The sequence below is a fragment of the Chlorocebus sabaeus genome, chromosome 17 (assembly GCF_047675955.1).
Source record: "Chlorocebus sabaeus isolate Y175 chromosome 17, mChlSab1.0.hap1, whole genome shotgun sequence".
Taxonomy (NCBI): Eukaryota; Metazoa; Chordata; class Mammalia; order Primates; family Cercopithecidae; genus Chlorocebus; species Chlorocebus sabaeus.
Window position 1 is genome coordinate 38,984,569 of NC_132920.1, and position 17,345 is coordinate 39,001,913.

Consider the following 17,345-nt stretch of genomic DNA (forward strand, 5'->3'; position numbering starts at 1 on the left):
TAGAGTTTTAAAAATGCAGCTTTATTACTTTTAGATGTACTTATGGGAACTCGAAATGTAGGCCTTCTGGAGAAGAAGAAATAATTTTATATATAACGAGTGCTTTTAGAACACTTGAAAGCTAACTTTCCTAAGTGTTTACCTTTTCCTCTGATAGCTTGGTATCAGTATAAATTTGCTTCACAAATCCTTATTTTATAGATATTAATGAGCCTCAACCTAGCTTTTATCCCAATGATAATAAATTCTACTTTAATTCTACTGAATTAATTATATTTTAGTACAATTTAAAAACCTTTGTTACAGGCCAATTTTGATGATCTGTGGAGGAAATTTGTTACGTATTCATCTGGTGAACAACTTTTTGGATTGCCTGTGACTGACTATGAGGTTTTACAAAAAACCAGGTGAGTTTAGAAAATAAGCAAGTATTACACGCAAATAATTAAATACTATCTATTAGAAGAATCATGTCACCATTAAATCCTTTGTTATGCAGAGGACACCACAGCTTGGAGCACAACTGAATATTCTCCTTATTCCAGCTATTCCTGACAAATCAGACACATGGTCTCCTATACAAAAGAAACATTCTAGGGGAGTAGAAAATATGTTGCTAAAATTTTGAGCATGCATGGTCTATATTTAGCCTATGCTTTACTTTTTCTTTGACTGTTTTTGCATAGTGTCAGTGATTATGCAGAGGCACTGCAATTTTGAGTAACTTTTGTTTATTTAGAGGAATAACCCTCCTGGCTCCCCTTGCCTTCTTTTTTTTTTTTTTTGAGACGGAGTCTCGCTCTGTCGCCCAGGCTGGAGTGCAGTGGCGCGATCTCGGCACACTGCAAGCTCTGCCTCCTGGGTTCATGCCATTCTCCTGCCTCAGCCCTCCGAGTAGCTGGGATTACAGGTGCTCACCACCATGCCTGGCTAGTTTTTTGGTATTTTTGGTAGAGACGGGGTTTCACCGTGTTAGCCCGGATGGTCTCTATCTCCTGACCTCGTGATCCACCCACCTCCACCTCCCAAAGTGCTGGGATTACAGATGTGAGCCACCGTGCTGGCTCCCCTCGCCTTCTTATTCCATTTATGGTAAAATGCTCTTCCCCATTGAGTAGACATAGAATTTAGTGAGATTGAAGGCCAAATTAGCTAACTGATTATAAATCACATATAAACAAGTGTATTTCAGTCGAATTTTAGAATATTCTCAAAGAATTTGAAATATAACTTTCCTTAAAAGCAACATTAATTCAGTGATAGTATTAGCTCATTAGAGTCTTGGCTTTAGAAAATAACTTTATGCTGACTGCCTTCAAGCCACAGCATGAAAATTTCCTGAAAATAGATACGAAATTTTCTAAAGAGAAATGAATGCTTCAGCCATTTAGGGTAGGTGGTTTGTATTCTCTTTCTAAAACAGTTACTCTCCAAATGTAATCCATTAGCCAATTGTGTTAGAATTGCAGATGTCTGGCCCTCATTTCTAATTTACTGAATTGGAACCTCAGGGATTGGGTCCTAGGAAATCTGCATTTTACACACTCCAGGTGATTGTGATGTGCACTCAACCTCAGATCCAATGCGTTCACCCTCAGGCTAGCAGGAGAAATCATCATCACCATTTACCATCTGGACCAACGGACCATTTTCATTTTGATATTTTAAATTTTGTGAATAATTTACACAATGGTGAGAATGGTGAGAAAAGTTTTGAAGCTGTTTTTTTTTTTTTTTTTTTTTTTTTTTTTTTGAGACAAGATCTCACTCTGTTGCTGGTACTGGAGTGAAGTGGTAGAATCACTCAACTTCCGGAGTTCAAGTGATCCTCCTGCCTCAGCCTCCCAGGTAGCGGGGATTACAGGCGTGTGCCACTGGGCCCGGCTAATTTTTAAAACATTTTTATACAGACAGGAGCCTCCTTATGTTGCCCAGGCTGGTCTTGAACTTTGGGGCTCAAGTGATCCTCCCACCTTGGCCTCCCAATGTGTTGGGATTTCAGGTGTGAGCCCCCACACCCAGCCAAGAAGCACTTTTTTAAATTTTTATTTTTGAGATGGAGTTTCACTCTTGTTGCCCAGGCTGGAGTGCAGTGGTGTGATCTCGACTCACTGCAACCTCCACCTCCTGGATCCAAGCGATTCACCTGCCTCGGCCTCCCAGGTAGCTGGGATTACAGGCATGTGCCACCATACCCGGTTAATTTTATATTTTTAGTAGAGACGGGGTTTCATTGTGTTGGTCAGGCTGGTCTCAAACTCCTGACCTCAGGTGATCCACCTGCCTTGGCCTCCCAAAGTGCTGGGATTACAGGCGTGAGTCACCATGTCTGGTGAAGAAGCACTTTTATTAGAAGATTTAATAAGAATTTAAGCAGAGTAAACTCAAACTTTTATTCTGTAATATCCTGATTTGAAGATGTATGTATACAAAATGGGCACCAGCATTGTATGAGACTAACTCCTCATTAGCTGTCATGTGTGAACCTGGAGCATATCCATGTTGTAAATATGGATTTCATATTTTAAATCATCTCCAGGGAATCTCTGGCTTATCAGTACTTCTGATTTTTCTTGCACTTGCATTGTCAAGATTCAAAACAGTTGAAAACTCAGTCACCTTTTTTTTAAGAGAAGACTGTCATCCGTTTTGCTCCATAAATACAGAAGACTTTACTTTTAGATTTGAATGATCAATTCCAAGAAATTTTAAATTTCTAAATCATCCATTTCCTTGAATACACATCTCACTTCAACATTTGTCTACTTATGAAATGTATCAAATACAACTTATGTAAATATCATAAATAACGAAGGAACACTATTACTTGTCTTTTTCACAAAACGGAATAGTCTAGGTTCTTATTACAAAATATTGCATGATAAGGCCCTTACTTCTATTGAAGTCTGCAGAAATATATTGTTTACTTATAAATTACTGGATTTTATAAAATTCATCTAGGTTATCATCATCTGAAGACATAGATTGAGATTTCACATATTAATCAATTTCACCATCAAAAGGGAATGCTGCTGTCTCTTTTCTGTTTAATACTTGGAAAACACATTTCTTTGTCAGTTTTCTTCTCTTTGCCCTTTTAGGTAGAAAATGAAAAATTCTGAATTCTTAACTGTATTAAATAAAAGCTAAACAAGCAAAAATCAAAAGACTACAAAAATGGTGTCTCTGGCATTCCTCTTATATACTTTTTTGAAAGATTTTGCAATACTTTATGTAACACAATAAGAAGCCTGGAGGATGATACAATAGTCGCTTTTTATTCGCTATTGAATTACCCTTTAGGCGATGTCATCATTCTTTTTTCTTATTTTTTTTAGTCATTTTTAGCATAGTTGAGAATAAGTAATAATGAAATAATTCTAAGAATGATGAAAAATGAATCAAGAATTGGAAAAATAAGACAACTAAGATTGCAGAATGTGTTTTCAATTTGTAAAAGGATCTTCTACACCTACGTGGTAATTACAAGATAGAATGGGCTGAGCACGGTGGCTCATGCTTGTAATCCCAGCACTTAGGGAGGCTGAGGCGGACGGATCACCTGAGATCAGGAGTTCAAGACCAGCCTGGCTAACGTCATGAAACCCTGTCTCTACTAAAAATACAAAAATTAGCTGGGTGTGGTGACACCTGCCTGTAATCTCAGCTACTCGGGAGGCTGAGGCAGGAGAATCGCTTGAACTCAGGAGGCAGAGATCACGGTGAGCCGAGATCGTGCCGCTGCACTCCAGCCTGGGCAACAGAGCGAGATTCTCTCTCAAAAATAAAATAATAGAATGACTTTACTTCATTAAAAAATTTATTTTTGGTTTTTGAAGTATCTCTAATGAAGGATAAAAGTTGTGAATGTCAATCCTTATGAATAAACTTGAAAACTAAAATTGAATCCAGTAGAACCTTATGGTATACTAAGGGCTGAGGAATTTCTGGGAGAATCCACAAATTCTGTTAAGTGGTCAATTTGGTGTTTTACACATTTAAGAATTTTCCTTTACTCGGACCTTTTATTCTTGTTTTAAATACAGAAACTTCATCTGGGCACATGTGGGATTTTGTTGTTTGTTTTGGATAGGGTCTTGTTCTGTTGCTCAGGCTGGAGTGCAGTGGTGCAATCATAGTTCACTGCAGCCTTGAACTCCTGGGCTCAAGCAGTCCTTTCACATCACCCTCCCAAGTAGCTGGGACTACAGTCACATGCCACCACACCTGGCCACATGAGGGAAAACTTCTGGTAGGAATAGGATGTTTAAGCTCAGTCTTAAAGGCAGACCAGGACTTAGTCGAGGGAAACGTTCTCATAAAATCCAGCTTGTATTTGAAAAAAAAAAAGTCAAATGAAACCTTAGCCGCAGCTATGACCTTATCATTAAGTTTTGGTCACATTGTTTGCAATGATTGGTGTAGTAAGTTTCTCATTAAAAAATAGCAAGGTTTTTTCTTTACAAAATGAACCATTTGCTAATGTCAAGTTACAATATGATCTGGAATATTTGGGAGCTGTAAACTTGACCTTAATAACAGATCTTGAACAAAGTCCTTGTATTGAAAATGGATATAGTTGTATGCATTTGGTATCTATAAGACACTGTACACACAATGTTTGAAATACTTGATTGGATGAACTCTGCCTTTCCAATAATGGAATTTATTAAATACTATACATGATGAGATAACTTAATTACTTTGTTTCCCAGAAAAGAACTCAACTTGCTGCAGAAGCTGTATGGATTGTATGACACTGTAATGGGCAGTATTAGTGGTTATTATGAAATACTTTGGGGAGATGTAGATATTGAAAAAATTAATGCAGAACTGCTGGAATTTCAAAACAGGTGAGTCTCAATGGAATTTTTTATAATGCCTATCCTCTTAGGATCCTATAGGTATTTCAGAAGCTAGTTTATTTCCTAATATACTACTGTATATACATAAAACCTTCTTCAAATAAATGTGAAGGTGGCATTTTTTTTCTCTTTCTTTCTGAAAGATGTCGTAAACTTCCAAAAGGACTTAAAGACTGGCAAGCTTTTTTGGATCTCAGAAAGAGAATTGATGATTTCAGTGAGTCATGTCCTCTACTGGAAATGATGACCAATAAGGCCATGAAACAGAGGCACTGGGATAGAATCTCCGAATTAACTGGAACCCCATTTGATGTGGAATCTGATTCTTTTTGCCTTAGAAATATCATGGAAGCACCACTCCTTAAAAATAAGGATGATATTGAGGTACATAAGTGTATACGTTCTTATCAATGATCCATTAAAGAATGTCCCTTTTTTCTTTTCTGAGAGTTTAGATATTTTATGAGAGGTTGTACTAATTGCCCTCTGTAATGCACCCTCAAAATTTGGAATGATCCTGAACATTCTTGACTTTTATGAAATAATCTTGTTACTCAGTGAGATTATACGATTATTTGAAATACATTATTTGAAATACATTTGTTTTGGAGCCCTTCAATACATCTTCCTTGTCCCCAGAATGCACTTCCACTTAAAAAATATTTGTTTATTTATGTATTGTGTTCTTGGTGAATCCCTCTGAACTATTTTCCAAATTTCTAATTTTATGCTTTTTCTTGTTCAGTCTATTAAGTTTTTAGAATTTTCTATTATTACATTTTTCCTTTCCAAGATTTTTAATTGGTTCTTTTTTGTGGCCACCATTTTTTTTCATTTTTGCATTAAAATTTTTCTGTCCTTTTTGTAGATTCTTAGATCTACAGAGTCTTAAATCTATATATATTTCCAGATCTGTAGGTTTCAAATCTATAGATTTATAGATGTCTTCACTTATCTCTTTGAACATTTTAAACATAATTATTTAAACATTTTTCATTAGAGAAAATTTCAAACACCTACAAAAGTAAAGCTCTCCTTACTCTAACATTTATCAACTCGTGGCCAATATTATTTTATCTATACTATCTTTACCTATACTTCAACAACTGTAAATTAAATATAAAGATGTTTTCAGATTCTTCTTTAAGATTAATTTCACCTGGACTGAATTTTTGTTGTGGTTGCTTTTTATGTTGGCTATCCTCTGAGCCTTAGATTTTTTCATAGATTTTGTCATTTTTATTGGGGTGGTTGGGAGGACTCATTTTGAATGGCAGGATTTCAAAAAGTCTGGCTTATATAACGTGTTAAAATTGTCTGTGCTCGTTCATGTCTTAGTTTTCCTTGTTTAGTGGCCTTGTGGTTGCCTCCTCCACTGCCCATGTCCCCTCAGCCCCAAGTTGAGAGCCCGAGAGCCAGGGGTTGTAACAGCGGTCTCCATCCCCCATCCCCTCCTGTGCTGTGGTGTGATGATCCAGGCATGCGCTGACCTGTTTCAGGTCCTGGTTGTGGGGCTGGCTTTGTGTCACCCCATCCCCCAGGTCCACGTTCCATTTAATCTAGTTGCCTAGATGGCAGCTGGAGGCAGTGTTTTCAGCCTCCTTCCATGATTGGAGGGCTCTAGACCCAGCCTAGGTGCTCCTCCTATAGATCATTTCTATTCTTCTTCACCTCATGGGAACCAGAGGCTTGGCCCCAGTGACCACGGCCCTCAGGCCTGTGTTTCAGCTCCACCAAACGGTCTGCATAGCTTTTCCACTTTTGGTTCATGGAGATGTTTATCTTGTTTTTAAGGCTGGTTGTTTGCTTTTTTACTTACTTTAAAAAAATTATTTTATCCATTATTCTGTTTTTGGAGTTAAGAAAATGTACCATGTGACCAGAAATCTCCCAAATATATGGTTTGGGTTTTCTGCCTTCCCCTACCTCTTTTTAACGACATGTGTACACAAAAAGCTTTCCTTTCTTTCTTTTTTTTTTTTTTTCCTTTTTATTTATTTATTTATTTATTTATTTTTAAAATTTATTTATTATTATTAAACTTCAAGTTGTAGGGTACATGTGCACAACGTGCAGGTTTGCTACATATGTATACTTGTGCCATGTTGGTGTGCTGCACCCATCAACTCGTCATTTACATCAGGTATAACTCCCAATGCAATCCCTCCCCCCTCCCCCCTCCCCATGATAGGCCCCGGTGTGTGATGTTCCCCTTCCCGAGTCCAAGTGATCTCATTGTTCAGTTCCCACCTACGAGTGAGAACATGCGGTGTTTGGTTTTCTGTTCTTGTGATAGTTTACTAAGAATGATGGTTTCCAGCTGCATCCATGTCCCTACAAAGGACACAAACTCATCCTTTTTTATGGCTGCATAGTATTCCATGGTGTATATGTGCCACATTTTCTTAATCCAATCTGTCACTGATGGACATTTGGGTTGATTCCAAGTCTTTGCTATTGTGAATAGTGCTGCAATAAACATACGTGTGCATGTGTCCTTATAGCAGCATAATTTATAATCCTTTGGGTATATACCCAGTAATGGGATGGCTGGGTCATATGGTACATCTAGTTCTAGATCCTTGAGGAATCGCCATACTGTTTTCCATAATGGTTGAACTAGTTTACAATCCCACCAACAGTGTAAAAGTGTTCCTATTTCTCCACATCCTCTCCAGCACCTGTTGTTTCCTGACTTTTGAATGATCGCCATTCTAACTGGTGTGAGATGGTATCTCATTGTGGTTTTGATTTGCATTTCTCTGATGGCCAGTGATGATGAGCATTTTTTCATGTGTCTGTTGGCTGTATGAATGTCTTCTTTTGAGAAATGTCTGTTCATATCCTTTGCCCACTTTTGGATGGGGTTGTTTGTTTTTTTCTTGTAAATTTGTTTGAGTTCTTTGTAGGTTCTGGATATTAGCCCTTTGTCAGATGAGTAGATTGCAAAAATTTTCTCCCATTCTGTAGGTTGCCTGCTCACTCTGATGGTAGTTTCTTTTGCTGTGCAGAAGCTCTTTAGTTTGATGAGATCCCATTTGTCAATTTTGGCTTTTGTTGCCGTTGCTTTTGGTGTTTTAGACATGAAGTCTTTGCCCATGCCTATGTCCTGAATGGTACTACCTAGGTTTTCCTCTAGGATTTTTATGGTATTAGGTCTAACATTTAAGTCTCTAATCCATCTTGAATTAATTTTCGTATAAGGAGTAAGGAAAGGATCCAGTTTCAGCTTTCTACTTATGGCTAGCCAGTTTTCCCAGCACCATTTATTAAATAGGGAATCCTTTCCCCATTTCTTGTTTCTCTCAGGTTTGTCAAAGATCAGATGGCTGTAGATGTGTGGTATTATTTCTGAGGACTCTGTTCTGTTCCATTGGTCTATATCTCTGTTTTGGTACCAGTACCATGCTGTTTTGGTTACTGTAGCCTTGTAGTATAGTTTGAAGTCAGGTAGCGTGATGCCTCCAGCTTTGTTCTTTTGACTTAGGATTGTCTTGGAGATGCGGGCTCTTTTTTGGTTCCATATGAACTTTAAAGCAGTTTTTTCCAATTCTGTGAAGAAGCTCATTGGTAGCTTGATGGGGATGGCATTGAATCTATAAATTACCTTGGGCAGTATGGCCATTTTCACGATATTGATTCTTCCTATCCATGAGCATGGTATGTTCTTCCATTTGTTTGTGTCCTCTTTGATTTCACTGAGCAGTGGTTTGTAGTTCTCCTTGAAGAGGTCCTTTACATCCCTTGTAAGTTGGATTCCTAGGTATTTTATTCTCTTTGAAGCAATTGTGAATGGAAGTTCATTCTTGATTTGGCTCTCTGTTTGACTGTCACTGGTGTATAAGAATGCTTGTGATTTTTGCACATTAATTTTGTATCCTGAGACTTTGCTGAAGTTGCTGATCAGCTTAAGGAGATTTTGGGCTGAGACAATGGAGTTTTCTAAATATACAATCATGTCGTCTGCAAACAGGGACAATTTGACTTCTTCTTTTCCTAACTGAATCCCCTTGATTTCTTTCTCTTGCCTGATTGCCCTAGCCAGAACTTCCAACACTATGTTGAATAGGAGTGGTGAGAGAGGGCATCCCTGTCTTGTGCCAGTTTTCAAAGGGAATTTTTCCAGTTTTTGCCCATTCAGTATGATATTGGCTGTGGGTTTGTCATAAATAGCTCTTATTATTTTGAGGTACGTTCCATCAATACCGAATTTATTGAGCGTTTTTAGCATGAAGGGCTGTTGAATTTTGTCAAAAGCCTTTTCTGCATCTATTGAGATAATGATGTGGTTCTTGTCTTTGGTTCTGTTTATATGCTGGATTATGTTTATTGATTTGCGAATGTTGAACCAGCCTTGCATCCCAGGGATGAAGCCCACTTGATCATGGTGGATAAGCTTTTTGATGTGCTGCTGAATCCGGTTTGCCAGTATTTTATTGAGGATTTTTGCATCGATGTTCATCAGGGATATTGGTCTAAAATTCTCTTTTTTTGTTGTGTCTCTGCCAGGCTTTGGTATCAGGATGATGTTGGCCTCATAAAATGAGTTAGGGAGGATTCCCTCTTTTTCTATTGATTGGAATAGTTTCAGAAGGAATGGTACCAGCTCCTCCTTGTACCTCTGGTAGAATTCAGCTGTGAATCCACCTGGTCCTGGACTTTTTTTGGTTGGTAGGCTATTAATTATTGCCTCAATTTCAGAGCCTACTATTGGTCTATTCAGGGATTCAACTTCTTCCTGGTTTAGTCTTGGAAGAGTGTAAGTGTCCAGGAAATTATCCATTTCTTCTAGATTTTCCAGTTTATTTGCGTAGAGGTGTTTATAGTATTCTCTGATGGTAGTTTGTATTTCTGTGGGGTCGGTGGTGATATCCCCTTTATCATTTTTAATTGCGTCGATTTGATTCTTCTCTCTTTTCTTCTTTATTAGTCTTGCTAGTGGTCTGTCAATTTTGTTGATCTTTTCAAAAAACCAACTCCTGGATTCATTGATTTTTTGGAGGGTTTTTTGTGTCTCTATCTCCTTCAGTTCTGCTCTGATCTTAGTTATTTCTTGCCTTCTGCTAGCTTTCGAATGTGTTTGCTCTTGCTTCTCTAGTTCTTTTAATTGCGATGTTAGAGTGTCAATTTTAGATCTTTCCTGCTTTCTCTTGTGGGCATTTAGTGCTATAAATTTCCCTCTACACACTGCTTTAAATGTGTCCCAGAGATTCTGGTATGTTGTATCTTTGTTCTCATTGGTTTCAAAGAACATCTTTATTTCTGCCTTCATTTCGTTATGTACCCAGTAGTCATTCAGGAGCAGGTTGTTCAGTTTCCATGTAGTTGAGCGGTTTTGATTGAGTTTCTTAGTCCTGAGTTCTAATTTGATTGCACTGTGGTCTGAGAGACAGTTTGTTATAATTTCTGTTCTTGTACATTTGCTGAGGAGTGCTTTACTTCCAATTACGTGGTCAATTTTGGAGTAAGTACGATGTGGTGCTGAGAAGAATATATATTCTGTTGATTTGGGGTGGAGAGTTCTATAGATGTCTATTAGGTCTGCTTGCTGCAGAGATGAGTTCAATTCCTGGATATCCTTGTTAACTTTCTGTCTCGTTGATCTGTCTAATGTTGACAGTGGAGTGTTGAAGTCTCCCATTATTATTGTATGGGAGTCTAAGTCTCTTTGTAAGTCTCTAAGGACTTGCTTTATGAATCTGGGTGCTCCTGTATTCGGTGCATATATATGTAGGATAGTTAGCTCTTCCTGTTGAATTGATCCCTTTACCATTATGTAATGGTCTTCTTTGTCTCTTTTGATCTTTGATGGTTTAAAGTCTGTTTTATCAGAGACTAGTATTGCAACCCCCGCTTTTTTGTGTTCTCCATTTGCTTGGTAAATCTTCCTCCATCCCTTTATTTTGAGCCTATGTATGTCTCTGCGTGTGAGATGGGTCTCCTGAATACAGCAGACTGATGGATCTTGACTCTTTATCCAGTTTGCCAGTCTGTGTCTTTTAATTGGAGCATTTAGTCCATTTACATTTAAGGTTAAGATTGTTATGTGTGAACTTGATCCTGCCATTATGATATTAACTGGTTATTTTGCTCGTTAGTTGATGCAGTTTCTTCCTAGCCTTGATGGTCTTTACATTTTGGCATGTTTTTGCAATGGCTGGTACCGGTTGTTCCTTTCCATGTTTAGTGCTTCCTTCAGGGTCTCTTGTAAGGCAGGCCTAGTGGTGACAAAATCTCTAAGCATTTGCTTATCTGTAAAGGATTTTATTTCTCCTTCACTTATGAAACTTAGTTTGGCTGGATATAAAATTCTGGGTTTAAAATTCTTTTCTTTAAGAATGTTGAATATTGGCCCCCACTCTCTTCTGGCTTGAAGAGTTTCTGCCGAGAGATCTGCTGTTAGTCTGATGGGCTTCCCTTTGTGGGTAACCCGACCTTTCTCTCTGGCTGCCCTTAAGATTTTTTCCTTCATTTCAACTTTGGTGAATCTGGCAATTATGTGTCTTGGAGTTGCTCTTCTTGAGGAGTATCTTTGTGGCGTTCTCTGTATTTCCTGCATTTGAATGTTGGCCTGCCCTACTAGGTTGGGGAAGTTCTCCTGGATGATATCCTGAAGAGTGTTTTCCAACTTGGTTCCATTTTCCCCCTCACTTTCAGGCACCCCAATCAGACGTAGATTTGGTCTTTTTACATAATCCCATACTTCTTGCAGGCTTTGTTCATTTCTTTTTCTTCTTTTTTCTTTTGGTTTCTCTTCTCGCTTCATTTCATTCATTTGATCCTCCATCACTGACATTCTTTCTTCCAGTTGATCGAGACGGTTACTGAAGCTTGTGCATTTGTCACGTATTTCTCGTGCCATGGTTTTCGTCTCTTTCATTTCGTTTGTGAGCTTCTCTGCATTAATTACTCTAGCCATCAATTCTTCCACTTTTTTTTCAAGATTTTTAGTTTCTTTGCGCTGGGTATGTAATTCCTCCTTTAGCTCTGAGAAATTTGATGGACTGAAGCCTTCTTCTCTCATCTCGTCGAAGTCATTCTCCGTCCAGCTTTGATCCGTTGCTGGCGATGAGCTGCGCTCCTTTGCCGGGGGAGATGCGCTCTTATTTTTTGAATTTCCAGCTTTTCTGCCCTGCTTTTTCCCCATCTTTGTGGTTTTATCTGCCTCTGGTCTTTGATGATGGTGATGTACTGATGGGGTTTTGGTGTAGGTGTCCTTCCTGTTTGATAGCTTTCCTTCTAACAGTCAGGATCCTCAGCTGTAGGTTGTAGCTGTAGGAGATTGCTTGAGGTCCACTCCAGACCCTGTTTGCCTGGGTATCAGCAGCAGAGGCTGCAGAAGATAGAATATTTCTGAACAGCGAGTGTACCTGTCTGATTCTTGCTTTGGAATCTTCCTCTCAGGGGTGTACTCCACCCTGTGAGGTGTGGTGTGTCAGACTGCCCCTAGTGGGGGATGTCTCCCAGTTAGGCTACTCAGGGGTCAGGGACCCACTTGAGCAGGGAGTCTGTCCCTTCTCAGATCTCAACCTCCGTGTTGGGAGATCCACTGCTCTCTTCAAAGCTGTCAGACAGAGTCGTTTGCGTCTGCAGAGCTGCTGCGTTTGTTATTATTTACTGTGCCCTGTCCCCAGAGGTGGAGTCTACAGAGACAGGCAGGTTTCCTTGAGCTGCTGTGAGCTCCACCCAGTTCGATCTTCCCAGCAGCTTTGTTTACCTACTTAAGCCTCAGCAATGGCGGGCGCCCCTCCCCCAGCCTCGCTGCTGCCTTGCCGGTAGATCACAGACTGCTGTGCTAGCAATGAGGGAGGCTCCGTGGGTGTGGGACACTCCCGGCCAGGTGTGGGATATGATCTCCTGGTGTGCCTGTCTGCTTAAAGCGCAGTATTGGGGTGGGAGTTACCCGTTTTTCCAGGTGTTGTGTGTCTCAGTTCCCCTGGCTAGGAAAAGGGATTCCCTTCCCCCTTGCGCTTTCCAGGTGAGGCAGTGCCTCGCCCTGCTTCAGCTCTCGCTGGTCGGGCTGCAGCAGCTGACCAGCACCGATCGTCTGGCACTCCCCAGTGAGATGAACCCAGTACCTCAGTTGAAAATGCAGAAATCGCCGGTCTTCTGTGTCGCTCGCGCTGGGAGTTGGAGCCTGGAGCTGTTCCTATTCGGCCATCTTGGAAAGGAGGACCAAAGCTTTCCTTTCAAAGCATTTTTGTCCTATTTGTAAATATCACAAAGAAATAAAGAGTTAGAAACACTTTGGGTGACCATCTGCTTCTTATAAGTATGTTTTTATACTTAATAATGTAGCCATTCGTAGGCCGTGGTTTATTATACAATTTCAAGTAATTCCAGGCTTCTGTTAATTACTCTTGGTACACAAAACAGAGTCTTAGTACTGTCAACCCGGATACGTCTAGTTGCTCAGCCACACATGCCCTAGCATTAGCCAAATTAGATTCCTGCTGTTACTGGACTCACTACCTCTAAAGGAAGCCTTCCCTTCAGGACAGAATTTCCTCTTCCTCCCAGAGAGCCTCTGCTGGAATCTCACCTCCTCCTCTGTGAAGCCGTTCCTCCTCAGCACAGGCCTCCGTCCTCAGACATCACCATGGTTCACATCTTTCTTAGGACATTTATTCCACACTAATTTGTGTTATGATCATTTGTGGAAACATCTCACACCTTTAAATTCTTTTTCATCTCTGTGATTCTAACTATGAACACAAGTTGAGGCATTGTGGGGAAAATATGTTACTTTTATTTTCTTTCATGAGTCTTTCTTATTAAGTATTCCCCCCAAAATATGGAAAAACCCATAAGAAAAAACAATTGATGTTTAAGCAAATGAGATATTCATATTAGGACCAGAACAGGCAGGAATATAGTAATATCTATATGTTACTTGAAAGAGTTCAAAAGACTCTTGTTTATGTTCTCATTTGATTCTCATAGCTAACCTCTGGGATAGACAGGGCAGCTGTGATTATCCCCATTTTAGCCGGAAGCTCCAATTGAAAACATAATCTGAAAAATGATGATTTAAGTTCCATTGTTTCATGTATGTGGCACAGAAAAATAGTTAGTAGTCGGCGAGTCATAAGGCTCTAGTGTCAAGTTGCAACACAATGATCTGAAGCCTTTTCTTGGCTGTAAAATGACTACATGAACTGGGTGACTTCCAGGTCCCTTTCAAGCTAAAAAAAATTCTATTATTTTGTGATGCACTTAATTTGTAGTTGAAAACATCATGACATATTCTTTGCTTTTCCTTCAAAGGATATTTGCATATCTGCCATTAAGGAGAAGGATATCGAAGCCAAGCTGACTCAGGTGATTGAGAATTGGACCAACCAAAATCTGAGTTTTGCAGCATTTAAGGGAAAAGGAGAGCTCCTGCTCAAAGGAACCGAATCGGGAGAAATTATCACTTTGATGGAGGATAGTTTAATGGTCTTAGGGTCCTTACTCAGCAACAGGTAATTTTATAATTTGGGGGAGAGGTTTAAATGGGATATTTAGGGTTATACAATTCCAAATAAAAGCTCAGTTTTAAAGCTCTTACATTGGATAGGATTCTGCACTAAATCTCTCTATCTTGTCTGTCCCTATATGAACTGCCCGTTTCCCCTAATAATCATGGCCTCCATCTCTTCTTAAATGGTACTCATCTCCCCTTCCCTATTTTTCCTGGTGGGCCCCATCCTAATTATTCCTCCCCAAACTGGCAGCGTGTCCTCTGAAGGTCTTGGCTCCCCACTGAGATGACCTCTTCATTTTATCTTTTCTCTCCTTTGTTCCTCTGATTTGACATCATTGACCTCTTGGCTAATCCTGTTCAAGCATTCACCCAATGGCCCAGTAAAATCCTGCTGGCCGCCCATGAGAGCAATCTACCACTAGAGCAATCTACCCATTAGTGGCTTGGCACTTACGTAGAGACTTTCATTTTTTATGGTGAAAAGAGGCTGAGACCATTATGGTCTGAATGAGTTCACCTGTTCATCATTGAACTACGGACCAGCTCGAAGGTACCTATGATCTCGAGTGCAGCTTTAGGAGATTCTTATAGGACTTAGTCAGATGAAATATTCTGTCAGGTCTTTGGCACTGGCAACCTCTATTCCTCTAGCTGACTATGCAGTAGTTCTCAACTATTCTTCACCTTAACACACCTAAGAAATAGCTAATATCCCTTTTCCAGGTTGGAATCACTGGTTAGTGAGTGGCATCCTGCATGACCTCTGGCTCCAGGGGCAGTCTTGTATTTGCATAATGACAAAGCTGCCAGTCCAGGGAGTTCTTGGTTGAATTTATAAAGGTCAAGGTGCTCGGATGCATCCTCTGCTTTCAGGGAATCCTGGCAAACGTGACCATAGGATATTCAGTAGTTTCTAGACTTCATGGGCTACTGTTTCCCTACGGTTCAATGCAGATTTTGCCATCTGACTTCCTGGATGATAACCTCTTGAAGAAGGGCTGTAGATTCACCTGGGCAGTGTCTGCAGCCAAGAAATTCAGGATTTGAAAGCTTTCTTAAATTCATACTTACTTGGACATAACCTGATTAGTAAAATACCTATTTGTGTATCAGTAAACTCAATGTTTACAAACTTCTGGCCCTGCCAGAAAGAGTATAAGGATAGCTAAGAAGTCATCACATTCTGGGAGATTCTCCTCCTAGAGAACTTTGCAGTGCCAAGTAGGTCTGAAAAGCCTGTTCCAGAACTAACCACAGACCGACCTAGTAGTGAGTCATACCTGCTGGATCTCTAGGACTACTTTGATGTGACTTCAGAAGGAAGCTGTATGTCTTCTTGGGTGAGACTTGACTGTAGCTGTTGCCTGGATTGTGACACTCCCTGGTGGATCCCTGATTCCATGGGACTTCATGGGACATGGTGGGTTTGACCACACAAAGTTGTACAATTGCAGGTATCTGGCCAAAGGACAGAAACTAGCTATGCTCGATTTTGTTTCAGATCTCCCTTTTCCATCTTTAGAAGTTATACACAATCAAGGATGACTTTTTTTTTTTTTCTGTGCAGAACCATTTTTGGCCTATCTAGTTGCTTCATCTCCCTAGATGCCTGTCCATGCCATGCTGGTTTACATGTCTTTATTTGGAAGTTGTTTTTGGCATATTGACTGCCTTTCAGCTCTCAACCAGTGGCCCGGGAAACAGTATAAACTGAGTATTGGGAAAAATGCCTCTTACTGCCTGAGCAATTGGATTACCTGCCTCCTTGGAGCAATTTATGTACAACTCCTTGTGTAACTTCATGTGTAACCTAGGCTTTCAGGCAAATTATGGGTTGTATTCAGGCGTCGGACCATACCCAGAAAAAAACCCATTCCACAGGTGAATACCTTCAAATCACTCTGTCCTAGATCAAGAAAAGTTTGAAGATCCTAGTGAACAAGTGCCACTCACCAGCAAATGCCACTGCACCACATTGAAACTGCTTGCCCTTGCCACACGCTGCAGTCGACTTCTTGCTGTAACTGTAGGTAGTTGGGGTTTTTACCCAGTAGCCTCCCATTGCTTCCTCCACGGCATCCATTCTATTTCTTGTCTTCCTTTGTTGTGCTCAGCTTTCTGGACCCTTTGTATTCTCATAAAGACTTCAGCAAGTCCTGATGATCCAAAAACAGGAGCCATGCGGTATGGGGGTAGCAACCCTGGGTCTCTAGCACTGCAGAAACTAGTTGTAGTACCTGGTGTAGTTCTCTGTCTGTGGGTGGGAAGAGCACATCTGTAAGTGAACATCAGATCTCAAGCTTGACCCTGGCTTTGTGGTCATCTTTCTCCAGGTGAACCTGGTGATACCTAACCCTCTCCTGATCTTTAGGGATCTGATTTGTCCTGTCCCTTTAGAGATAGTCTGTCTCTTGCTGGATGAAACCTTCAAGACCATTCATAAAAGGAAAATCCCTGGATAGTGGTCTCTTTCCCTAGATTCAATAGTTCCACGGACCAGTAACAGTGTCTTACGTGTTGCTCTCACAGGCAGTCCCCACTTGGATTTGGTTCACAGAAGTTTTGGAAACTACCTTATTATTTGTTTGCCATTTACTCCCAGAAGTGACCAGCACATTTCCTTTGCTGGACCTATGCACCATAATACTAGCCCATTCTGACCAGGCACAGTGGCTCACGCTTGTAATCCCAGCACTTAGGGAGGCCAAGGTGGGCGGATCATGGGGTCAGGAGATCGAGACCATCCTGGTTAACATGGTGAAACCCTGTCTCTACTAAAAATATAAAAAATTAGCCAGGTGTGGTGGCGGGCACCTGTAGTCCCAGCTACTTGGGAGGCTGAGGTAGGAGAATGGCGTGAACCTGGGAGGCGGAGCTTGCAGTGAGCCGAGATCACATCACTGCACTCCAGCCCTGGTGACAGAGTGAGACTCTGTCTCTAAAAACAAACAAACAAACAAACAAACAAACAAAAACTAGGCCCATTCTTCTATTCTGTGACTGACATATGG

General features: G+C 40.3%; 1 protein-coding gene across 2 annotated transcripts in view; it reads left to right on the top strand.

Moving 5' to 3' along the window:
• DNAH8 (dynein axonemal heavy chain 8) overlaps positions 1-17,345 on the top strand; it is a 328,361-nt gene that overhangs the window by 123,255 nt on the left and 187,761 nt on the right. For both annotated transcript variants that reach the window (XM_007972725.3, XM_038006035.2), the window contains 4 exons: positions 307-407; positions 4,716-4,853; positions 5,009-5,249; positions 14,133-14,332. In XM_007972725.3, the coding sequence (XP_007970916.2) occupies positions 307-407; positions 4,716-4,853; positions 5,009-5,249; positions 14,133-14,332 (680 nt within the window). The remainder of the gene's footprint in view (positions 1-306; positions 408-4,715; positions 4,854-5,008; positions 5,250-14,132; positions 14,333-17,345) is intronic.